General features: G+C 39.5%; 4 protein-coding genes and 2 long non-coding RNA genes across 6 annotated transcripts in view; 4 read left to right on the top strand and 2 right to left on the bottom strand.

The window, feature by feature from the left end:
• Nucleotides 1-131: 131 nt before the first annotated feature.
• On the top strand, nucleotides 132-1,754 carry LOC111077798 (beta-1,4-glucuronyltransferase 1-like). Its single transcript, XM_041592338.1, has 4 exons — nucleotides 132-497; nucleotides 553-996; nucleotides 1,054-1,345; nucleotides 1,512-1,754. Exons 1-4 carry the CDS (start codon nucleotides 226-228, stop codon nucleotides 1,722-1,724), a joined length of 1,221 nt encoding a protein of 406 aa, XP_041448272.1. The 5' UTR covers nucleotides 132-225; the 3' UTR covers nucleotides 1,725-1,754.
• LOC111077797 (beta-1,4-glucuronyltransferase 1) lies at nucleotides 1,405-5,566 on the bottom strand. Its single transcript, XM_041592337.1, is given in 5 exon segments — nucleotides 1,405-2,165; nucleotides 2,495-3,269; nucleotides 3,684-4,060; nucleotides 4,062-4,190; nucleotides 5,499-5,566. Coding segments are annotated over 4 exon segments (1,404 nt in total). The 5' UTR covers nucleotides 4,113-4,190; nucleotides 5,499-5,566; the 3' UTR covers nucleotides 1,405-1,964.
• Nucleotides 5,567-7,368: 1,802 nt separating this feature from the next.
• On the bottom strand, nucleotides 7,369-10,111 carry LOC111077796 (septin-interacting protein 1). The gene is made up of 3 exons (XM_022372211.2): nucleotides 9,922-10,111; nucleotides 7,582-9,860; nucleotides 7,369-7,514 (listed from the first exon to the last, which is right to left on the bottom strand). Exons 1-3 carry the CDS (start codon nucleotides 10,028-10,030, stop codon nucleotides 7,383-7,385), a joined length of 2,520 nt encoding a protein of 839 aa, XP_022227903.2. The 5' UTR covers nucleotides 10,031-10,111; the 3' UTR covers nucleotides 7,369-7,382.
• A 5,900-nt stretch (nucleotides 10,112-16,011) lies between these two features.
• On the top strand, nucleotides 16,012-16,665 carry LOC121403959. Its single transcript, XR_005967581.1, has 2 exons — nucleotides 16,012-16,467; nucleotides 16,521-16,665. It is a non-coding gene; the product is annotated as an uncharacterized LOC121403959 (long non-coding RNA).
• A 1,904-nt stretch (nucleotides 16,666-18,569) lies between these two features.
• LOC111077800 lies at nucleotides 18,570-19,599 on the top strand. Its single transcript, XR_002608195.2, has 2 exons — nucleotides 18,570-19,133; nucleotides 19,530-19,599. It is a non-coding gene; the product is annotated as an uncharacterized LOC111077800 (long non-coding RNA).
• A 5,228-nt stretch (nucleotides 19,600-24,827) lies between these two features.
• Nucleotides 24,828-25,640, top strand: part of LOC111076301 (neuroguidin) — a 58,116-nt gene continuing 57,303 nt past the window's right edge. Inside the window, exon 1 of the mRNA XM_041592492.1 lies at nucleotides 24,828-25,450. Coding sequence (XP_041448426.1) covers nucleotides 25,442-25,450 — 9 coding nt within the window. The 5' untranslated portion in view covers nucleotides 24,828-25,441. The remainder of the gene's footprint in view (nucleotides 25,451-25,640) is intronic.

Here is a 25,640-nt window from a genome sequence, read left to right as displayed (position 1 = left end):
TTAAATAATTTATTGATTAAAGATCAATTATTAGTAGACAAATTATTCTCTTTTATTTTATTTATTATTCGATTGTTATATTTGTTCCTTCTATATTTAAATTTTCATATTTATTAAAATTATAGTTAAAATTTTATACAATAAAGATTCCCACGTGCTACTCGTAGTAGCCTTTTGATACCGTGTATAAATACGTAATTTGTTCTCAAAAAGCTGCAAAGAAAAATGTCTCCCTTTATTGCCAAAATCCTGTTGATACTCACTCTGGTGCTCATCGGCTACAGCCTAACACGTTTGCTGCAAAATATTCAAAGCAATTTCGAGCAAAACAGATCAGCGACGAGGCAGAATCCAGGGTATGTGCGCCAGCATGGCGAGTACTGGGTATGGCATAATTATATAGTGGCGGGCGAGGTATTGATTGCCAATGAAAGTGTTACGCTGGCCACACATGGCACCTATGCGGATCTGAAGCTACTGCCAACGTTGCTAATCAGGTGAGAGACAGAGTACAGAAAAGATTTCTCCAATCCAAAAGTGTCGTCTGTGCAGATGGCAAGCGCCCATTAGCCTCACGATCTATGCGAACGGTGAGGATATGGATAAAACCATCAAGGGATTGGCCTACATTAATACCTGCCTGCAGTTGGGTGTCCTTATGCAACGCTTTGTGAGCGTTCATTTGGTGTGGCACCAGCAGCACATGCCTAAGAATTTACGGCGTGGCAGCATGGGCGTCACAGCCGATCCCTTAATGTGTGATTCAGCATCAGTATATTTAAATTCGACACAAGATCTGACCTACTGGCATCGCAAGAAGCTGCAATATCCCGTGAATCTGCTGCGGAATGTGGCACGTCTCAATGTCCTTACGTATTATGTTTTTTCCATGGATATACAGCTGCTGCCCACACATAATTTTGCCAAAAAGTTTGTGAATTTCGTGCTTAATCATGATGTCTGGCGTTATGCAGACATATCACAGCCCTACACGACGTGGGTTTGCAATTATTTCCACAAAGTCATTCCTCATTGAATAGTCTTCCCTTTTAGGGTCTTTTGTTTGCTGACATTCCCCCATGTGCTGGAGGCACCTTTGGCGCAGAATAAATTTCAATTGATTATGATTTTGAGAGATTTTAATATCACGAGTCCCGTGTACGATGACATCGATGTGCAAATGCAATGGCTGAGCACTCAGAATAGCAAAGATGATCTGTACATCTTTAGTCGCTCGAAGAAAATGGATATGTGCGTGGCTTATGTGAGCATCAATGAGTTGGAGCCCCTCTACGAGGAGAGCAATGAAATGGAATCGATTTATGAACATGGCGCTAATTTAAAGGTAAAGAAAGTGTCCAAAAAAGTGGCCTAAAAAGTGGTATAAAATGTGGCCTAAAATGTGGCTTAAAAATGGAGTTTTATGTGGATTTTTATAACTCTAAACTACATTTCTATTCCTCTATTTTCCAAGCAATCTCCATTAACAATCTTAAAATTCTTTTCCCTAGGGCCAGATATTAATTGACTTGAATTACACTTTTATTATACTGGATGGTGCCTTTCTCATACGGCGCAGCCTTGATAGCTGGCAGAACTGCCAGCCCAAGGCTCATGTAAATGTTAGCCAAACCAGAAGCTCGCGTTCGTGGCATATCTGGCATTTGTTCTACAGTAAAATGATAAGGTGTGTGGACATGGCAAGCCCCCTAAACCCTACTTAAAGTATCTTTTTAATTACAGTTTAGTGCCAAAGGATTTTGCCCAGAACTGGTACACGCGTTCGCGCACTTCGCGCTATTTTCAGATATTCCAACAACGATTCGCTTAAAGCCTACAATTTGTACATTTTAATTGTAAATAACAAATGAACTTATGACAAAATTGCACTATAAAACACTTAGCAAATAAATGGAGAATATCACTTTCTGTAACTTAATTCTGTTTTAGTTTTAGTTTCCATGTCACGTTGTGCAGGTCATTCGTCTGCCATACAACACTCGGTACTCTGGCTCGATTTTATGTTTAATGAATCGTGTCATTTCTTTGGCAAATATCGTGCGCGATGATTTCCAGCTATTTTTCTTCTTGATGCCAGGACTATGGACGAGGAAGGCGGGATGCAGGACGTGATATTCATAGCCCAAGAGGCACATGGCATAGTTCTGAAAGAGAGAGAGAGGGAAAGAAATATTTAATATAGCAGTTTCGATTACCTATCAATCAATTATGGATTCCTAACCAATTCTCGTTAGATTATTTATCGATAAATGTTCATTAATTATTTATTTTTTATTAATCGATAATAAATCGATTATTTTAAAATGGTGTTCGATTGCTTATAAAAATTATGGATCCCTTATCGATACACCTTCGATTATTTATCGATATAATTTTCATTAATTATCGAACTACTATCAATAAATTATAGATTATTTATCAACCATTTATCCATATCTATTTAATTAATTTCCGATTATTTATCGATAATTACCTGTATCCGCTTGTTGGACTGCCCCTCCCACGTCACACGCTCGTCAAACATTGGCTCCTTATTGTCGCTCACATAGAAGGGCTCCCAATGCTTAAACTCCTGCTCCCGCAATGTTTCGCTCCACACGTGGAGCTCATCCGTGAAACTGGGTGCACGCTTCAGCCACTCCTCCTGCCCAGGCACCGTGTGACAGGAGGCACACATCCGCTTGTGGAACGTTTGAGCCATCTCATCACGATAGAGGGCCAGCAGCTCCGTCTTGTTATTGGGTATGGGTACACCCGAGTTTAGCTCAAAGACGGGCAAAGGATAAACCCTACGTGGCTGTCCCGGATCCAGTGCCAAAATGCTATGATTGCCGGCCACCATATCGAGAAACTGCTCCACAAATCCCACGCTCGGATACAGTTCGATGTCGCAGGCAAAAATAAAGTACGTGTTGGCCGCCTGTCGTGCTATATTCCGGCCGACATTGATCGGATATGTCAGATTTGCAGCCACCTTGTACATGACGCTGCGTGGTCTCAAAGTCCAGGGCGGCGGTGCTGTGTTACCATTTTTTAGCTGACAAATATATGGCCGCTGCAGCACTTCTTCCGCATCGTGTGGCACATATTGGGGCATATGCAAATTGGAGAAATACACATGAAAGGTCACATAGTCGTTGATGTACTCGCTGCCAGGCAGACAATTTTTCACATATTGTATCGAGTCCAGCGTTGTGTTTAGATCATAGCCAGGTGCATGGATGGCAAAGCTAATGGGTGCGCGCCAACTGTGGGAGAGAAAAGAAGGAGTGGATTTTAGTTATAAGTCAAAGCAATTTATGAGGAATTTTTTGACCTATTTTTAGATGGATTTTGTGAACGTTTAACACATTTTTTTCGCGGCACAAGTGGCTGGTTTTTGCTTCAGTTTGTCTTTAATATCAACCCGATTGCAATGATTTTTGAGTAGCTGTCAGATAAGATTATTATTTATTATTCTGCATAATGCTAGCATTAAAATTGAGTAGTTTCACTTTCATAGGCCTTAACTTTCCCCACACAAAATAATGTAAAACAAATATAATAAAAAATATAAATAACTTGCTATCAGTAAGCCATAAATTTGCCAGATATTCCCATAGATTATGTGCGAGTATCGGTAATTTCCAGTGGCTCTAGCGATAAGTGCCTCAACAACTTACCGTTCTGCCACCATTTCCAGATTATCGAAGAACGTATAGTCCCCATTGGTGGTGTAGGTTATCGCTTCCGTGCAGCGTATCAAACGACTTTTGCGACCAATAATCAGATTCTGCAAGAGCCAGTATTCCCCATGTTGCAGCCGCGCAAATGTCAGATTGCGTGTGCGGCATTTCAATAATTGCTGAAGTATCTGGCCGCGTGGTGTTAGCGGCGGAACGGGTGGCTCTTCCACTTGTGGATAATCCTCGGGATATTCCTCGGTGGTGAACAAAGATTCGTTGACTTCATTATGGGTGAAATGGGATACGCTTTTGCTGGATATCTGTGGCTGACTCAGATGCTGAGCCTGTTGTAAGTTCCGCCAGACGAGCACTACGGGACACCGTGAGAAGAATTAGAATGGGCCACACGCGATTACATTTGGCCATGGCGCTGCGCTTTCCGTCTGAGTTTTGCGGCGTGGCACTCGGATGTTCCTTAATTTATGGCCTCAGCCGCAGCCGCAGCTATAAAACAAATTTGAGAAATCGAATAAAAAACAGAACAAAAAAAAAACTTGCACACACTCCGCGTTTGATAAGGCCACTGAGAGGGCAGAGGCTCCCATTACCCCACAACCCTTTGATGGGGTAAAACTACTCCCAATACGTGGCGGCCAAACGAAATTGTAGCCCAAAGGTCGTGCCCGGTTTTTGGTGCCTAATTTTATGCCTTTATGTGCCGTGTGCCATTATTATGCTTGCGATAGTGCTAATTATTATGGGTTCTCTCTCCCATTCCCTTTCAATAAACCCCAACCAAAAAAAAAGAAAAGAGTAAACGGCGTAAAAGGGAAAATAATATGTGCACGTTTTCATAGATAGAACGACTCTATTTATGGCAGCTATATATAGTTTATTTCGTTTTTTTTTTTTGGATTGGATATGACCTGTCTTGAAGCAGACTTTTGATGCTTGCTCTATAAATCATCTCCAAAAATTCTATGTACTCAGGAAAAATTCTAAAAATGCTACAAAAATATCTTAAATATTGTGTAAAAAAAAACTTTACAAGTATGCTATAAATCTGTAAAAATTACTAAATAATTGACACACAATATATAACAAATAAATAATACACAAATATTTAATCAAAAATGTTATAAATCTTCTAAAAATACTTATAAAAAAACTTGATTTCATTCAAAATAAAGTTCAATTAGTAAACTTCAAATAATTGAAATTGTGGTTCAAATTAAAGTATTTGACAATTTTAAAATATAATAAAATAAAATATAATTTTATTTTAATAAAATATAAATTATATAAAAAAAATATTATAAAATATATAAAATAATTAAATTAAAACATACATTTTTCTATACAACACTTTAGAATAATTAGAACAAAAATAGTAGCTAAAATAGCTGAGAGCTTTCCTATCAACTCTATATGCCTGACATTCGATGAATTAATTAGCTATTTAATTATGCAAATCTCAAAACAATCTCTACAAATTTCATTTATTTGTACAGCTATAATATTTATGGCCTGCAAGAGTTGATAAATAATAAATAAATCGAAAAATAAATAAAAAGTGTCTCAAAGGGGTTTCCCGCGAATATTTATTGCATACAATATGCAAATTTATATGGATTCTATGTACCGATCCTTTCGATATACCGATCCATTGATACAGTAAACTCTGATGCTCTATTAAAAATTCTCTGTCTGACTTTGAAAAGTTTCCTTTTATATACTCCTATGTAGATCTGCTGCAGAATGGCATTCCATGGCCTACTTTAACTGCTGGAAGTCTTAATATCATGGACTTACCAGCATCATGGCAACAGTAATACGTTAATAAATTTCATATATAAATTAGAAAATTATAAGTGCTATCGAGTGGCCTGCTTACACGACACAAACTTGAAAAAGAGTTAGACAATATGGGATATTTCTTTGCACTGATTACTGATATTCTATAAGTATATAAATATATAAATAATTCCTTTGCACTATTGATTACTGATTTAATTAGTATATAAATATATAAATAATTCCATTGATCTTTGTATTTTTAATCCCACTTTTCCTGCCCTTCTAATGCCTGTTCTGCAATTTCCTTTAATTGATATCTTTACAGTCTCAAGTTTCCGTACAAAAAATATCATATAACTCCCGTCTGCCTTCTGAGTATTGGCCACAATCGAACGAATGAGTTTAAAGTGTCATTTCCTGAACTGAATAACTTGGACTGACTTCTGTGTTGATAAAGCAATCAAAAATTGTATTTCTACTGCATTTAATTGCTAGTGTTTGATACGTTTTTATGAATTCTTAGGAAGCGTATCAATGACGCCTAAAAGGTCCAATAAATACTTAAACTGTTTGCTAGATTTTGACACACTTTTTGATTTATTGTTTTGGATAATAAATGATGCACATTATGTTCATATTTATTTTACTTGAAGACACAATTCACCGAGTCCCAAGGCAGCCCAAATATAAATAAATATCACTTAAACACCTATAAATTGTATTCCCTACGACAGCTTGCACTTGAGTCTTATCTCTTCTTTTTTTTTTAGAAATCATCGCACAAAACATAGGCCAAGGCGTAGTTATACTTGTCAAACACTTGTATTTTAATTATTTTGGAATAACCAGAAAGATAAATCAATTGATGACTCAACGTGCATATCACTATGTAGATTGTGTTGAAAATCAAGGGCCCATATGGTCCATAAACGATCGAGAAACCGAGACAACACCACGACCCACCTTTGATGTGCAGCTACGAAATGAAACTGAACACGAAAGAAGGAAACCTAAAGCTATGGGCAGCAAAATTATCAGCTATCTGGGCTATACGATTGTTCCTTCTAATCGTTGGCTAAAGACCAAGCTGGCAGACATGTAGCAAAGCTGAACGCGCTGCTTGTTTCTGTATTAATTTGTATGTTTTAGTTGCTTTTATCAGCAGCAATTAATTGGCGCCAATCAATAGATAACGGCTAAGAATAAATCTGTTGGATAATGCAAATGATAAGTTTACATTTTCTTTCTTGAATAGGAGCTCTTTCATGTGTTTTCTTGGGTTTATTTTATGGCTCATGGCACACGTGCAGGCTACCAATAAATATTAAATGACTCTGCCAATACGCTCGCACACAGCATTTACGTTTAACGCGTTTAATTGGGTTTAGTTTATTTCGTTTGTATCTGTTATCAACATTAATATTGGGAATTTGTAAAGCTAATTTGCAATTTCCTTGTCACTTTGTCAAATGTTGCCTTAAGGAGCGTCTTATAAGGGGTCTAAGACTAGTTTATAGCTAGGAATATAGTCAAGCTGCACATACTTTGAGCATCTCCTAACATACAGCATTTTCCACAGGGTGTTGTGTGTCTGTGGAGTGTGTTTTCTTAACCCAAATAACAGCTCGAAGCACACAGAGAAGTTCCAGCAAAGTGGCCATGGAATAGCCTGTAAGAACAGCCACAACATGCTCCAAGAATCCTGCACCATTATGTGCTCCAGATCTTCAATTATAATCACTGCCATTTCCACTTTTCCTTTCGCTTTTATTTGCCATTATCTTTGCTGTATGCAGAACTCCAACCATTGCTGTGGCAGCTGCCATCATCCAGCATCCAACGATCTCTGGTGTTCGCACGATTGTAGCCTCCTCCTCCCGCTCTCGCTCCCGCTCGTCGCTAGAATAAACCCGCCTGTGTGCGCTCCAGCAGATGATTGAGGGCCACCGGCTGCCAATTGCTGAATGAGCTATCGCTCAGCATGCACACATTACGATCGATGTAGCAAAAGAGTTTGCCCACGCGATAGATCTACAATGAAAAGCAAAAGATTAGCTAGGGAAAAGCTGGAACTTCCAAGCGGCGCCCTCAGACTCACCTGCTTGCCCATTTCCCTGCGGCCTGGCAGTGGGGCAAAAATGATGCCCAGTTCGGCACATTTCTGCGAGACCAACTCCTTGAACTCCAGCTGCGTGGGCGGCGCCACATCCATCATCATGAGTGGCGGCAACAGACCCGCCACCGAGGGCGGTGCAGGCGGTGTGGGTGGCGGTGGCGCTGCTGTCGGCTGCAGCAGGGCATCGCTCGCCCGATGCATCATGTCGAGCGCACGCCGCAGATGCTCCTTGACGCTCGGCTCCCGCAGCAGTGGCTCATTCAGCATGCCCTTCCAGCCCGTGTACCAGCGCGAGATTTCCGCATAGTCCGGCGATTGGTTCAGCCACATGACCAGCACCTGCATCCAGCGCGGAAAGAAATGCTTGTCCAGCAGCTTGGCCATGTGCATGGGCGGTATGAGCTCGTGCCACTCCCACACCTGGTTCCATTGCTCCAGGTCCTGGTGCAGCGGATTGATGATGAACTCCGAGAGTACGCCCTGCAGCTTGGGCGTGATGTGGTGCTGCAGAAAGTCCACCATTTCCTCCTCCGGAAAGGCTTTGGCCCATGGCGTTAGCATGGCCCTCGCGGAGCGATCTTGCGGCGACCACGCCTGCAGGGCCACGCCCAATTTGCTGCGTATCTGCGGGTACACAGACTCCTCCAGCTTGCTGCCCAGAATGCCGTGCCAGGGCAGCACCCAACTGTGTATGGGCACCGTGTCGGTGAGCGGATCCCATTCGTAGACGCCCGTGACGAGACGCGGCAGCACCAGCTGCTCGAGCACAGAGTCCAGCACCCATGTGGGCAGCAGCGGCGCCCAGGCGTCCAGCAGCGCGGCCATCGGCGGATGCTCCTTGGGCTGCCAGACGGCAGCGCAGGCACGGAACGAGGGCATCACGCCCGCCCAAATCAGCGAGGAATATGGATCAAAGACATTGCGTGGCTGCTGGCCAGCGGGCTCCTCGCGTTGCAGCATTCCGCGCCACTTCTTGATCAGCTGCAGCGGCTGTGTGGGCTCCTCCAGGGGCTGCCAGGCCACCAGCTCTCGCTTCACCAGCGGCGCAATAACGCCCGCCGCCAGATCTGCCAGCCCAAATTCCTTGAACTCGGCGGCAAAGTCATCCAGCAGCTGCAGGAACAGCTTCTCCGCGGCATGCAGTGTAATTTCGGGATCCTCACTCAGCCGCTCCACACGATCGAGCACCTCCTCGAGCGTGCTGATGTGGTTCCGCTCCAGCTGGACAATCTCCTCGAGCTTCTTGTACTCACACTGGAGCGCCGCCTGCTGGCTCTCGGACTCGCGCTCCGATTTGTCAATGGCAATGATCTGCTGCTCGCACTGGCTAACCAGCAGCTGCAGATTGTGCGTCAGTTCGGGCAGGGCAAAGACCGGAACGGCTGCGCCACCCGCCTCCGCGTCGTAGAGCGTCTCCTCGGGTGTGATTTTGGTTTGGGCGAGGGCATGGTAGCCACTGAGGACGCGCTTCTCCGGCCCCGTCATATCGATCACGGGCACATTGCCCAATTGCTTGCTCAGCTTCTCGGAGAGCAGATGCGTGGATTTCTTGCCCTTGGCTATCACCTCCTCGACGGATTTGTAGTAGTAGCGCTTGCCGGCGGCCTTCTCCTGGGGCTCTGCCACGCCGCCCTTGCGCCACTTGTTCATCTGCTCCTTGAACTCCTTGGCCTCGCGCACATCCTCGTCCACTTTGATGGCCTGCGCCTTGCCGCCAATGCTTGCGGCGGTCTCGGGGCCATAGGCGCCAATGGCGCCGCGTCCCTTGCGTACGTGCGCTTGCACCGGCTGCGATATGCCCTGCAGATCCTTGCCCAGACCCTTGCCCGGCTCGTAGCCCATCTGCAGCAGCAGTTTGGCGCCAATGCCGCGCGTGTGCTGCTCCCAGGCGCCCACATTCCGAGTGCCAGCGATGTGCGATTGATGCTTGAACAACGTGGGCTTCGCTTGGCTGCCTCTCATTGCGGGTCGCTCCACCTCCTCCTCGGAGCTGTTCGAACTGGGATCACTCTGGCCAAAGGCTGGACGCCCATTGTCCTCCGCCGAGTCGTCGCTCTTTTCGGCATCTTCAGCGTCGCCTGCCTCCTCTTTGCCGGCTTTCTCTTCGCCCTTTAGCGGCTTTTTCTTTTTTTTGCCCGCCTGCTGAATGCCGCCGGCCACAAAATTCACGGGCATTGTGTAGTCCTTTGCCTGGCGGCCATGACGCTTCTGGCCGCCACCATCGCCGGGGCTCTCCTCGTCGCTGTCGTCCGCCCAAATGCCTGGAAAGAGGTTTTTTCTTGAGGATTTTTGTTGGGACACCAAAAGAAAGAATATCTTTACCGTAGATCTGCTGATGCTTGCTGTGCCGCCCGCGCGGTCTGTTCGTGTTGAACTCATTGTCCAGATCGTAGTCGGTGATCTCAAAGCGCTCGTACTCGTTGTCCGACATTGCTTAATCGCTTAAATTAGCTTTAAATTCGATTGCAAAAAAAAGTAAACAAATATTCAGCACTAGAGGTGTCAAACCATCGAGGGCACTGTCGATAGTATCGATATTTTACTGATAGTCTCTACTATCGACGGTTTTGCGACTATCATGATATTATCGAGCTACAGTCGTTGCGCTTTTGATATGTTTGGATTGGCTGCTATAAAATACGAAGACAAATTTGTAAACAAATCGACAGGTGGCATCTAATTTTTACAATGGACAAGTTCCTAAAAGGTTTCAATGGTTTTTTAATAATTATTAGAGCTATCACGATAGTATCGATTGTTTTTTCAAAACATTCGACGTTTATATTCCTCGATATTGATATTCCGTTTGATATTACCAGCTAGCTGGGACTCTCAGCCCTAAACAAATAATTTTATCCGATAGATACATACATTTTTTAAGAGATTGGCAAGTTTTCAGAAGTCCTTTTTATTAGATTATTTACATATTAAGGTTCAAACAAAAACAGCATAAAACGAATTTGTCGTCGTTTTGTGGCGCTGCCAGACTCGTGCAATTCGTAGCTGCTGCGGGCTGCCGTACCGTGATATTTTGTGATATGAAATTCGTCAATTTTGATATTCAGTTTAATATTACTAGATAGTTGGCCTCTCAGCCGTAAATAAATAATTTTATCCGATAGATACATAAATTTCCTTCAGGATTGGTTAGTTTTTAGAACTCTTTTTCATTGGATTGTTTACAAATTAAGGTTCAAACAAAACCAGCCAAAGCATAAAACTTAAATGTTGACTAAATGTGCTCCACGAATTGAGAGCAAATTTAGCAAACTCTCCACGAATTGAAAGCGAAAAATGTCAGTATTTTTGGTGCGCTAAATTGAATTTGGCGGTCAATTTGAAATGTGTCTTAATATTTATTTCACTTGATTTGTTTTTTCGAGTGACCTCAGAAACCTCAGAAACCGAGAACCAGTAACCAGTAAATAACAACAAAAAAAATTAATAATTAATAATTTTTTTAGCCCGATACTATCATGATAGTATCGATTGTTTTTTTCAAAACATTCAAAGCTATCGAAGGCTCAACTATGAATCGTTTGACAGCTCTATTCAGCACAGAAAGTCTTAGTGATGCGCAGGGAGTGAATTTCATCAGGGCTAGCGATGTGCTGCGGGTCTCGATAGTTGAAAATTAATACTAAATATACTAAAGGAATACTGAAAGTAAGAATAAATGATGAGGAATGTGAAGCTGCTCGCGAATTAGTATTCGATAAGAGCTGGGGCATGCTTTCGAATGGCATTTAAATGCAAGTTTTGTTAATGGCTAACGCGAAACATCGACTGGTGGCATCGATGTCATCGCACTCTTCTTCTTGTGTTTTTTATTTATCGATGTTTACCTATTTTACCTATCGATGTATGTGCGGTTTTATTTGAATTCAATTTACTGTTGGTTTTTAAAAGATTGGACGAGAAAAATATGTATTCAATAATTGTTAATTTTATTGAAAAATTGTTTCGAAATTCATTTAAAATTACTTTTATTTGATTTTAATACCAATATTAATTTTATTTGTATTTTATTTTATTAATTTGCACAGCATTTGATGTCTGGCCAGGGGCTAGTCGCGAGACAAAAATATGTCGTTTGGTGGGACTCCCCCAGTGGTTTTTGCACCACAAATCAAATAATATCATCATCGTAATCCGACGGTATCCCTGGATTTGGGTAATTCATTATGGCGTTGCTTAGGGACAGGTATGCGACGAGGACAAACAGTACCAGCTTCATGTTTGGGCGATTCTGATATCTGCTAAATTCTTTGCTCTTATATACCCCTTCAGCTGTTACAATACGATTTCATACCGCACGGATCATTGGCCGTGGATTAAACTGTGAAATTTCATATTTCATACGGAAAAGACAATGAACTTTGGTATTAAGAACTGACTTCCTGGTTCCAGCGGTGTATGCCTCGGGTGACCAGCTCCTTTCAGCCCACTTTTGTCTGGACGTTGATAAGCAATGACTGCACCATCAAGTGGCCCATGCGACACCAAGCCGAAGCCTGTTACGCGCGGAACCCAGGCACAAACACAGCCCCTCCTTCCACCCAACTGACCGAGGGGCGCTGCCGCATGACGCGCGACGCGTGTTACCGAACCGATTGCGAGCATGCAGCAAAGATAGGTGTTAGACTAAATGTCGAGGAAAGTTAGAGCAAAACATGCAAAGATAGCTGAGAAATAGTACTAATTACGGGAAAGATATGTTTAAGATTTAAGAAGAGGAAGGGAATTAGTGGTGGATGTTATATGGTAGAGGGAATTGAAGTCCAAGCATAGGACCCCAAATGGTTCGTGCAGGGAATAATTTGATCTGCACAGTGGAAGGAACAAAGGAATAAAGTTTCTAGTGGATCTAATAGGAATCGTAAACGGCTTAAAAAGTCAGGGCTATCTACGTCACCCTTGGTCAGATCACCCCAAGCATTTTAATACGACTAACTAAGGTTGGAAGGTTCATTAGAAGCAATCTACGAGGGCAAGATGGCAGTCTCACCCCTGCATCCCAGTTAAGGCCACGCCGAGCAAAAAGTAAAAGGTTTTACTGGACTGATTCCATACGGTCCTGGTGTTGTCTTTGAAGAGGCGTACAAAAAAGTGTCCGCTCGTGGATCCACTCGTGAACTTAAAGCATCTTATAGAAAATTCAATATCCGATAAATTCTCTACCCTTATACCCTTTCAGCTCTTATAGTAAGATTTCATACCTTACGGATCCATTGGCTATGGATTAAACTGTGACATATTCCATTTCTTACGTGGCGAGCTATGCCTCGGGTTACCTTCCCGCCATTCCGACATTTGCTTGCTACCACCTTAACTCAGCCCAACCCTCACAAGAACACAAATTCAACGCCTCAGGGCGTTTATTGTATGGGGGAAGTGCGCAGATTAATTCGATCCATTTTCTGATTATTGGAGTACGGCTCCTTCTTGCCTTCCACCCACAGGATGGCTACGCCGGTAGTCATCGTCATCCGAAGGACTTTCCCCTGGATTTGGGTAGATCAACGCTTGGCTCAGGGACAGGTATGCGACGAGGACCAACAGTACCAGCTTCATGTTTGGGCGATTCTGATATCTGCTAAATTCTTTGCTCTTATATACCCTTTCAGCTGTCATTATACGATATCATACCTCACAGATCCATTGGACGTGGATTAAACTGTGACATTTCATATTTCAGACGGAAAAGATAATGAACTTTGGTATTAAGCACAGACTTCCTGGTGCAAGCGGGTGACCAGGCATAGACGTCCTTTCCGCATACTCCTTCCTATTTCTTTGCTTCTGAAGACGATGGAACGATGGCGTCTGTGGCGCCCAATTTAATCTCTAGTTCCCAGCATGCCCTTCATGCAATAAAAGGGCTCTAGAGGCTCTACCAGGAGGAGATCACAGATTTAGCGCAAAAATGTAAGCAGATAAAATATTTGTATGCATGCAATATATGGATGTACAATGTACAGTGTACTTATACATATGTGTACTGACTGAGAACGAGTATAAAGGTAGAGTCGCGGCAACTGAAGCGACTCACAACGTGCCCTCTAGTGTCGCTATGTCGAATTAAAATTTATTTAGCCATACAATAAACTACAGTAAAATCAAAATCAAAAGGAAAAACTTTTTATTTAAATAATCCATATTAAATGACATTAAATATATTTTGTATTTATTTTAACTATTTTTATATTATTCTTTATTTCTCTAATTCCCCAACGGGTTCCAGCTGCTGCCGCCCTGAATACACAGTTAAATTATCTTAGCGCAGGTGAGAACTTGAAAACTTTAACCAATTCACACCATGAGGACTTGAAATGTAGTCCGCGTAGGGAAAATAATAACCATTTAGCTTAAATATTAAATATACTCAATATAAATATGAAACATATTAAATTTAAGGATACAATATTTTTAAATTAAATTTGATACATATTAGATTTAAATATTAAACATATTAAATTTAAATATGAAGCATAATAACTTTAAATATGAAATATATTATCAAAATGTAAGTGAAAAATATTCAATTTTAATACAACCACTCTTGCCGTAGGATAAGCCTTATCTTGGTCTGATTCTTGATCCAAAGCTGGAAACTGAGCATAGAGGATAGAGTAAAGAAGGCCTCCTCTCCCACTATCACCCAGCTACCGCATTAACCTAATCTAACCTGCCACAAAAATAAAAGTTAAATGTCTCAGTGCGTTTATTGGATGGGGGAGAAAGTGCGCAGACTAATTCGATCCATTTCGTTCCCATTGGATTACCGTTCCAAGGCTCCATTGCCTTCAGGCCACATGAAGGCTACGCTCGCTGGGTGTCCTGTGTGTCTTTTAAGACTTTGCTCTTTTGAAACAATATCAGCTTCATGTTTGGGTGATTTTTATATCTGATGAATTTTTTGCCCTTATAGTATACCCTTTCAGCTGTTACAAAACGACTTCATACTTCACAGACCCATTAATTCAACTGTAATATTTTTTTTTATTAAATAGTAAAGATACGAGAAAACGAAAAACGCAGTATCGTAGAGAATGACAATATCTACCAGATCGCCGAATCTGAATCAGATCGGATCATAATTAAAGCCAGAATGAAGAAATTCATTTTCAGTTGCTTCCCCCGTCTCCCCCTGCATGAAACACGCTACTGATTCTCTGTCTCGCTCGCACACTCTGCCGCGATCAGTGCGCGAGTAGCCCCTAGCGGAGGAGATGTAGAATATTAATGGTACATCTATAATCTACTTGTTAGATGTAAAATATACATTGTAGATTTAGATAACAGATGTAGCAAAAAAATGTAAAATGTAAAATTAAATTTTTTTTTAATTTTAGAATTCTACAAAATCATAAGCTAAAAAATGTATATACTAACTGAGAACGGGAATAAGTAGAGTCGCGTCCTCAGAAGCGACTCACACGTTCCTTCTCGTTTTTCTTACAAATGTGGCTCTGTTGTCTAGAGTAGAACTTTGGTGAAGTCCGTTGTAGGATTTAGATAACAGATTTATTTATTTATGCAGTTGTATAATTAATATGGCTCCTTTGCCCGTGCTTGACAGATTTCTTTGTGGAGTTCTGCAATAAAGATCGCAGCGCCGACGAAGAAAATAAATTTTGTATTGAGAAAAATATACAAAAACAGCAGAATTTAAATATTTATTAGTTATGTAAAAAAAGAAATTTCTAAAAATGCTATCCTAAAATCACGCAAATTGCTATTATATAAATTTTATATTATTATTATTTATTATTTTATTATTATTATTTTATTGTTTTTATTGTTTTATTTTAAAAAAGGGAATTAATTAGCTTAAAAATTGAAAATAAATTGAATGAATATATTTTACATGGATCTCTGGTCGGAGTTTATCGATCGTGCCCAAAAGCCTACTTGGTAGATAATTGAAAAATCTTTAAGAACACCAGGATTTTTAAGCCCGTACGCAAAAATAGTTAAAAAGAGAGGGGTATATTGGTAAGAGGTAAGAGTGTGATATGTAAAATATACATTGTAAATGTAGATGTATATAACAGATGTAGTATTAAAATGTAAATCATTTAAAAATTCTACATAAATGATAAGCTCACAAATTTATATACTGACTTAGTACGGGTACAAAAGTAGAGTCGCATGCCAAAGAATCGACTCACACGTTCCTTCTCTCTTATTTTTGCATAAATACTACAGTCTCTAGGATGTCGACAATCAAGCAAGGTAAGGGGAAGCGGAAGGAGTCAATTTAATATTAATCCTAATATTATTATTATTATTTTTAGACTTTATGCCAAAAAATAATCGACTTTGGGATAATTGTGCCTTGGTAACAGGTAACGTCTCTCGCCCCCAGTTACCGTTTATTGGATGGGGGAAGTGCGCAGATTAGTTCGATCCATTTGGTGGCCATTGGCGCATGGCTGCATTGGCTTCAGGCGACATGACGCTACTGCATAGCGACAGGAACGCGACGAGGACAAACAGTACCAGCTTCATGTTTGGGCGATTCTGATATCTGCTAAATTCTTTGCTCTTATATACACTTTCAGCTGTCATTATACGATATCATACCTCACAGATCCATTGGACGTGGATTAAACTGTGAAATTTCATATTTCAGAAGGAAAAGACAACGAAATTTGGTATTAAGCACAGACTTCCTGGTGCAAGCGGGTGACCAGGCATAGACGTCCTTTCCGCATACTCCTTCCTATTTCTTTGCTTCTGAAGACGATGGAACGATGGCGTCTGTGGCGCCCAATTTAATCTCTAGTTCCCAGCATGCCCTTCATGCAATAAAAGGGCTCTAGAGGCTCTACCAGAAGGAGATCACAGATGTAGCGGAAAAATGTAAGCAAATAAAATATTTATGTGCATGCAATATATGGATGTACAATGTACAGTGTACTTATACATATGTGTACTGACTGAGAACGAGTATAAAGGTAGAGTCGCGGCAACTGAAGCGACTCACAACGTGCCCTCTAGGTGTCGAATTAAAATGAAAATTTAGCCATACAATAAACTACAGTAAAATCAAAATCAAAAGGAAAAACTTTTTATTTAAATAATCCATATTAAATTAAATATATTTTGTATTTATTTTAACTATTTTTATATTATTCTTTATTTCTCTCGAATTCCCAACTGGTTCCAGCTGCTGCCGCCTTGAATACACAGTTAAATTATCTTAGCGCAGGGTGAGAACTTGAAAACTTTAACCAATTCACACCATGAGGACTTGAAATGTAGTCCGCGTAGGGAAAATAATAACCATTTAGTTTAAATATTAAATATACTCAATATAAATATGAAACATATTAAATTTAAGGATACAATATTTTTAAATTAAATTTGATACATATTAGATTTAAATATGAAACATATTAAATTTAAATATGAAGCATATTAACTTTAAATATGAAATATATTATCAAAATATAAGTGAAAAATATTCAATTCTAATACAACCACTCTTGCCTGAAAATCAATGGCATCTGTATTACAGCTGGAAACTTAAGTGAAAATATAGAAGGCCTCCTCTCCCCTATCACCGTCCTTTTCTACCTGCCACTCTTAAATGTCCAGGCGTTTACTGGATGCAAGCACCATTAATCATCCATTTCTTTCCCAGTCAGTTCCAAGGCTCCATTGGCTCGCCCATGAGCGCTCCTTGATCCAAAGTGTCTTTTAAGACTTTGCTCTTTTGAAACAATATCAGCTTCATGTTTGGGTGATTTTTATATCTGATGAATTCTTTGCCCTTATAGTATACCCTTTCAGCTGTTACAAAACGACTTCATACTTCACAGACCCATTGGCAAATGATTCAACTGTAATATTTTTTATTTTATTAAATAGTAAAGATACGAGAAAACGAAAACAGTATCGTAGAGAATGACAATATCTACCAGATTGCCGAATCTGAATCAGATCAGTTGATCAGATCAGTTCAGTTTCAGATCAGATCAGTTTTCAGTTGCCAACCCAACCCCCTGTCAGCGCTGCAGCCGCTAATCATTCTCTATTAGGGTTGGGTCGTCATGAACGAACGAACAAAAAATAACTTAAAGAGCAAACAATTTAGCAGATATCAGAATCGCCCAAAACATGAAGCTGGTACTGTTGGTCCTCGTCGCATACCTGTCCCTGAGCCAAGCGTTGATCTACCCAAATCCAGGGGAAAGTCCTTCGGATGACGATGACTACCGGCGTAGCCATCCTGTGGGTGGAAGGCAAAAAGGAGCCGTACTCCAATAATCAGAAAATGGATCGAATTAATCTGCGCACTTCCCCCATACAATAAACGCCCTGAGGCGTTGAATTTGTGTTCTTGTGAGGGTTGGGCTGAGTTAAGGTGGTAGCAAGCAAATGTCGGAATGGCGGGAAGGTAACCCGAGGCATAGCCCGCCACGTAAGAAATGGAATATGTCACAGTTTAATCCACAGCCAATGGATCCGTGAGGTATGAAATCGTACTATAAGAGCTGAAAGGGTATATAAGAAAAGTGAATTCAGATATTGAATGTTCTATAAGATGCTTTAAGTTCACGAGTGGATCCACGAGTACACACTTTTTTTGTACGCCTCTTCAAAGACAACACCAGGACCGTATGGAATCAGTCCAGTAAAACCTTTTACTTTTTGCTCGGCGTGGCCTTAACTGGGATGCAGGGGTGAGACTGCCATCTTGCCCTCGTAGATTGCTTCTAATGAACCTTCCAACCTTAGTTAGTCGTATTAAAATGCTTGGGGTGATCTGATCAAGGGTGACGTAGATAGCCCTGACTTGTTGAGCCGCATAAAGTTTACGATTCCAATTAGATCCACTAGAAACTTTATTCCTTTGTTCCTTCCACTGTGCAGATCAAATTATTTTTTGCACGAACCATTTGGGGTCCTTTGCTCGGACTTCAATTCCCTCTACCATATAACATCCACCACTAATTCCCTTCCTCTTCTTAAATCTTAAACATATCTTTCCCGTAATTAGTACTATTTCTCAGCTATCTTTGCATGTTTTGCTCTAACTTTCCTCGACATTTAGTCTAACACCTATCTTTGCTGCATGCTCGCAATCGGTTCGGTAACACGCGTCGCGCGTCATGCGGCAGCGCCCCTCGGTCAGTTGGGTGGAAGGAGAGGCTGCGTTTGTTCCGCGCCTGGGTTCCGCGCGTAACAGGCTTCGGCTTGGTGTCGCATGGGCCACTTGATGGTGCAGTCATTGCCCATCAACGTCCAGACAAAAGTAGGCGGAAAGGAGCTGGTCACCCGAGGCATACACCGCTGGAACCAGGAAGTCAGTTCTTAATGCCAAAGTTCATTGTCTTTTCCGTCTGAAATATGAAATTTCACAGTTTAATCCACGGCCAATGATCCGTGCGGTATGAAATCGTATTGTAACAGCTGAAAGGGTATATAAGAGCAAAGAATTTAGCAGATATCAGAATCGCCCAAACATGAAGCTGGTACTGTTTGTCCTCGTCGCATACCTGACCCTAAGCCAAGCACTTATAGTGGGTATTTTTAGTATTATCAATGATATAATAAAGGGATAGTAAAAATAACTACAATCATATTTGAATTTAAAATGCCATTTTTAAATACAAACATAGTAAAATTTAATAGAATTCACTTTGATTCAAATATAAATGTATTAAAAATGCTTTTTTAATACGGCCATATTTAAACTAAATACAAAAGACTTCAAAATAACTATAACATATTAAATTTGTAGTTTAATATGTTTCATATTTAAATTGAATATTATTAAGACTTGATTTCAAAATTTTTCTTTTAAAATCCAAAGGAAAAACTTTTTATTTTAAATATTCCATATTAAATGAAATCAAATATTTTTTGTATTTATTTTAACTATGTTTATATTATTTTTTATGTCCCTCGAATTCCAGCTGCTGCCGTCTTGAATACACAGTTAAATTATCTTATCTTGAACTTGAGAACTTGAGAACTTGAAAACTTTAACCAATTCACACCATTAGGACTTGAAATGTAATTTGCGTACGCAAAATAATAACCAATTAGTTAAAAATGAATATAAATATAAATATGAAACATATTAGATTTAAATATTAAACATATTAAATTTAAATATGAAGCATATTAAATATAAATATGAAAAATATGAAATTTAAATATGAAACATATTAAATTTAAATATGAAATATATTAAATTTAAATATTTCTATATTAATATCAAAATTTAAGTGAAAAATATTTAATTTTAATACAACCACTCTTGAATGAAAATCAATGGCATAAATATTAAAATCTAAGTGAAAATATTAAAATTTCAGGGCTTTTTTCTATCGGTGTTCAATTCAAAGCGTTAATCTGCGCAAATCCAGGGGAAAGTGTGCCGCAGGGCACCGAGCGAGCGTAGCCTTCCAAGGGCCTGAAGGAAATGGAGCCGTACTCCAATGGGCACAAAAAGTGTTCAAATTAATTTGCGCACTTCTCCCGTACAATAAAAATTAAGTAGACATTTAGTATTTATTCTTTTGGAAGGTTAGATTAGGTTAGGGCGAGCCTACATTGCCCCCTACGGCTTCGAGTCTACGGTTACCAAGGTACAATGGTCCCAAAGTCGACTTAAAGCCTACAAAATATATTTATACATTTCCCGACCTTGCTTGATAGTCGGCAGAGGGAGAGACTGTACTTTGTATCCGAAAATAAAAGAATTATTGTTTTTCTGAAATATAATGCAAAACTTTTTCCTTCGCGAGGAAGTTTTCCGTAAGAAATGGAATATATCACAGTTTAATCCATTGCCAATGGATCTGTGAGGTATGAAATCGAATAATGACAGCTGAAAGGGTGTATAAGAGTAGAGAATTTATCAGATATTAAATAATGACAGATGAAAGGGTGTAAGGAGTAGAGAATATATCAGATATTAAATATTTTGAATATGTAACTGGTTCTGTTGGTCTGCCTCGCAATCCTGTCGATAAGCCAAGTGAGAGGGATGGCGACTCTTTCGCCTCTCGAAATGTTGCAACGTTACAAACCCAGTCGCTTAAGTAGAAGCGGTCGAACGTGGAACGTGGGACCAAGTTCAGGGCACCGAGCGAGCGTTGCGTCCATATGTGTCCAGAAGGCAATGGAGCAATAATCACAAAGTGGATCGAATTAATCTGCGCATTTCCTTTGAATAATAAACGCACTGAACATTTATATACGTCCATAGTTGTTATTCTTGAATTCTGAATAGGTAAGGTTAAGGCGTTAGCTGTGGAATGGTACACCGATAGAAAAAAGCCCTGAAATTTTAATATTTTCACTTAGATTTTAATATTTATGCCATTGATTTTTATCCAAGAGTGGTTGTATTAAAATTAAATATTTTTCACTTAAATTTTGATATTAATATAGAAATATTTAAATTTAATATATTTCATATTTAAATTTAATATGTTTCATATTTAAATTTCATATTTTTCATATTTATATTTAATATGTTTCATATTTAAATTTAATATGTTTTATATTCAAATTTAATATGTTTCATATTTAATGTTAATATGCTTCATATTTAAATTTAATATGTTTAATATTTAAATCTAATATGTTTCATATTTATATTTATATTCATTTTTAACTAATTGGTTATTATTTTGCGTAGGAAAATTACATTTCAAGTCCTAATGGTGTGAATTGGTTAAAGTTTTCAAGTTCTCAAGTTCTCAAGTTCAAGTTAAGATAATTTAACTGTGTATTCAAGACGGCAGCAGCTGGAATTCGAGGGACATAAAAAATAATATAAACATAGTTAAAATAAATACAAAAAATATTTGATTTCATTTAATATGGAATATTTAAAATAAAAAGTTTTTCCTTTGGATTTTAAAAGAAAAATTTTGAAATCAAGTCTTAATAATATTCAATTTAAATATGAAACATATTAAACTACAAATTTAATATGTTATAGTTATTTTGAAGTCTTTTGTATTTAGATTAAATATGACCGTATTAAAAAATCATTTTTAATACATTTATATTTGAATCAAAGTGAATTCTATTAAATTTTACTATGTTTGTATTTAAAAATGGCATTTTAAATTCAAATATGATTGTAGTTATTTTTACTATCCCTTTTTTCTATCAGTGTAGGGGGGGTCATAGACCGCTTGCCCCAGGAAGTCTGGTCCAAGTAATGGAAAATATCACAGTTTAATCCATGGCCAATGGATCCGTGAGGCATGAAATCGTATAAAGGGTATATAAGAGTAGAGAATTTATCAGATATTAAATCTTTCGAAAATGAAGCTGGTTCTGTTGGTCTGCCTCGCCATCTTGTCGATAAGCCAAGTAAGAGGGATGGCGGGTATTTCGCCTCACGAAAAGTGGCTACGTTACAAGCCCAATCGCCTAAGTAGAAGCGGTCGTTGATATGCGCAAATCCAGGGGAATGTGGTACCAAGTTCAGGGCACCGAGCGAGCGTTGCGTCCATATGTGGCCAGAAGGCAATGGAGCAATAATCACAAAGTGGATCGAATTAATCTGCGCATTTCCTTTGAATAATAAACGCACTGAACATTTATATACGTTCATAGTTATTATTCTTGTACAGAATAGGTTAGGTTAAGGCGTTAGCTGTGGAATGGTAGACTGTTTGCCCCAGGAAGTCTGATCCAATTAATGGAAAATATCACAGTTTAATCCATGGCCAATGGATCCGTGAAGTAAGAAATCGTATTGTACCAGCAGAATGTTTATATAAGAGAAACGAATTTAACATTCATCAAATCGCCCAAACATGCAGGTAATTCCTTATGGTCTTCCTCGCACGGATTTAATATCGAAAAGTATTTTTTTGGGTACAAAAACAAATAATATTTATTATTGTATATCAAATACATGTAACTCTTAAGCAATTAGTAGCTTAAAATAATAGTAAAAATAGTTACAGTAAAATAAATAATAAATAAATAAATAAAATAAATAAATAATAATAAATTCGTAGTCAGGAATAGTCCCTGGGGTCTGTCAAGCTCACTATAGTGCCCAGCATCCAGGTGAAGACGGTTATAGCTGGAAACGATTCCGTCATCATTTCTGGACTGAATGCGTTTATCATCACGAATAATTGCTGCATATTGGCGTTCAGGGATTCGCCGATTCCTGAACGGCATCCCATCTAGGGCCAATTTGCGACGCACTTCACCCTGGATCTGCTGCAGCTCCTGAATATGCACGCCGCGCACATTTTCCGGCCGGTTGATCTCCTCAATCGTTGGATACTCCTGTTCCCAATCATTATCAGCAGCATACGTCCGATTGTATAATGCCGTGAAGGTGACATCCCAATGGCGGTATTTTAACGACCTCAAACGAACAATGTCATATAGGACAGGATAACCTTTTTGTTCGGCGTACATCATTGCCTCCTCGTTGGCAAGGCGCCCATCGGTGACAACGGCCATCAGGAAGTGATCCAGATTGCCATTCTGCAGAATTGCCAGCACCTTCTTTAGGGCGTGCCGGATCTCAGTACTGCCAATCTGCTTGACGCTCAGCGGGGCCACAGTCAGATGGATGGTACGGTAGTGAGTACCATCGATCCGGCAGAGAGCAATCGCCAGTGCTTTCCACGTGCTCGTCTGATCCTCTCTGGCCATTTTCGGGAACTAGAACGGCTGCTTGAAGTTCTCCAGGTCTCCGTATCGATTGATGATTCCCTTCTCCAGATTCTGTCCTTGGGACGACCGTCTGACATGATCCAGGGACCGGGCCACATTTCTCTCCCTGCCTTGGAATATGGGCATATTCAGAAAGAATGCCCTCAGTGTGTTTATATCCATGTTTGCCCTCTTGTTGTCCTGTTGTCTTCAACTGATTTACTGAACTATTTTAGTCCACTATTTATACGAAAAAATTTAGGTAGAATCCGACTATTTTTTTGAGATTCCACAAGAAACCCGAACCTCTCATAAAAACCCTTAAAATGGTATATATAATTTTGGTTGACTTTTGGCCGTTGGATGCCATACAAATATTGGCACAAATTTACAATTTTACTTACAATTAGGAATTTCCAAAACCAAATAAAAAACCCGTTGCATTACCACGATTTTACCTGGAAAAAAGGCGTCACAAAATAGTAAATCCTCCAAATCCTGTTAATTATTTTAAATTGCGGGCTTATTTTGAATGTAGATTCATTGTTGCGACGTTCCATGCGCGTTCCCGTTAGGAACATTTGATTTGTCAGCAACATGGGCAAATGAATAGGCAGCACTGTTGTGCAACTTTGGCACGGAATGAGCAACAAATCTGAATACCTTGGGAAAATGGATATTCAGGACTTGAGATAATGTTTGTAATTTCAGGCTCCCATTAATACAGAAACTACTCAGTCTCTGTTTTAAAGATATTAACGAAATTTTGCAGCTCACGGGTACCAATAATATTTATCAGAACCAGGTTAAAAGTATTTATAAAACACAAAACAAATGCATTAATAGGTAAAAAACATGTCAATCCATGAAAAATGTAATATTAATGTTTCAAAGCAGCTTGGAACAACAAATTTAACATCAATTTAAGGAAATAAGGTATACTAAAGTCCATACGCATAACTGAATCCTGGTTGACAAGCAACAATGACGTCACAATTAGTCACCATTTACTTTTTATGCTTTGGCCGTTTTAGTTTGAACCTTTTTATGTAAACAATGCAATAAAAAGGACTTCTGAAAATTAGCCAATCTTGTAGAAAATTGATGTATCTATCTGATAAAATTATACGTGACGTACTGAGAGTCCCAGCTAGGTAGTTCAAGCAAACCGAAGATCAAAATCGAAATATATAATTTCCGATAATGGACAGAGACCCACTAACCCTATATTGACCAGTGGGTATTTCCATTTACGCACGAATATTATAAAACTGGAAACATTTTTACGTATTTCAGGTTAAAGATATTGTGGTCATATTTTATTGGTAGTAAAGAGGAAGGATATATCTACAAGAAGAATGAACAAACAGTACTATTTTCCGTGGCTTAATTGAATTTTCTCTCTGTTTAAATAAAGGGGCGTTAGGTGGGCTAAGTCCTCTTTTTCTTCGGTATATTTACGGTATATTTAAAATATGAGATGGTATATTTCAGTATATTTCTGAGGGTCAGACGGTATATTTTTTCGATAATGCCACAGTCACACTGGAGTGCGTGTTTGTTGTTGGTTCGCAGCAGAATTTTTTACCGCAATTTCCACCCACAACAGAACACGTTCGGTTCGTACGGTAAATTGCACGGAAAATCCAGCCCGGAAAACGTGGACATCGCGTGAAAAGTGCAGCCAACGAACAAAAATCAAAATGCAATGAATTCGCGCTACAACAAGCAACAGCAAGCACACACAAAACAGAAGCAACTACAAGAATTAAATTGAAAACGCAACAAAAATTCTCGGCCGCCGCGTGCTTGTTCCTACATTTCTCCCGCTCTTTCGCCAGCAAACTGCAATGTGTGTGTGTGCGCCGCGTGTGTGTTGGTATTGAATAATAATAAAAAGAATACGAATAAAGGGAAATTTTAATAAAACAAAAGTGAAATTAGCACGTGCTGCCCGTTCTCGCTCTTTCTCTCTCTTTCTAAATATCGCGCGCGCTCTTTGCTCAATCTTTAAGTTGTGTGTGTTGTTGTTGTAACTTTGCTTTTGCGTTTTTTGTTTTGCCTCGCTATTCGTTCGCTCGCTCTCTCGGTCGTTCCATTGACTGTTTTGCCGGCTCAGGCGATTTGATTTACAGTTTGTGGATTTCTGGATAATAATTAAAGGAAACGCAGCAGCAAAATGGTGCAGGTCAGTAAATTACAGTGGAAAACGTGTCGTACGCGTACAGTGGGACTCACAGTTGCATAAAGTTGTGTGGGAAATTTGATGGGATTTAAAGAGTGGGAAAAACTCTTTATTCTAAGAAACTTTTGAATAAATTTAAGAAAATGTTTATTTGATTGCGGAAAATTCGTTGATGTTATGCGTTTTTGGAGTT

The sequence above is a fragment of the Drosophila obscura genome, unplaced genomic scaffold (assembly GCF_018151105.1).
Source record: "Drosophila obscura isolate BZ-5 IFL unplaced genomic scaffold, ASM1815110v1 contig_179, whole genome shotgun sequence".
Taxonomy (NCBI): Eukaryota; Metazoa; Arthropoda; class Insecta; order Diptera; family Drosophilidae; genus Drosophila; species Drosophila obscura.
This window is presented reverse-complemented; position numbering and strand designations above follow the sequence as displayed.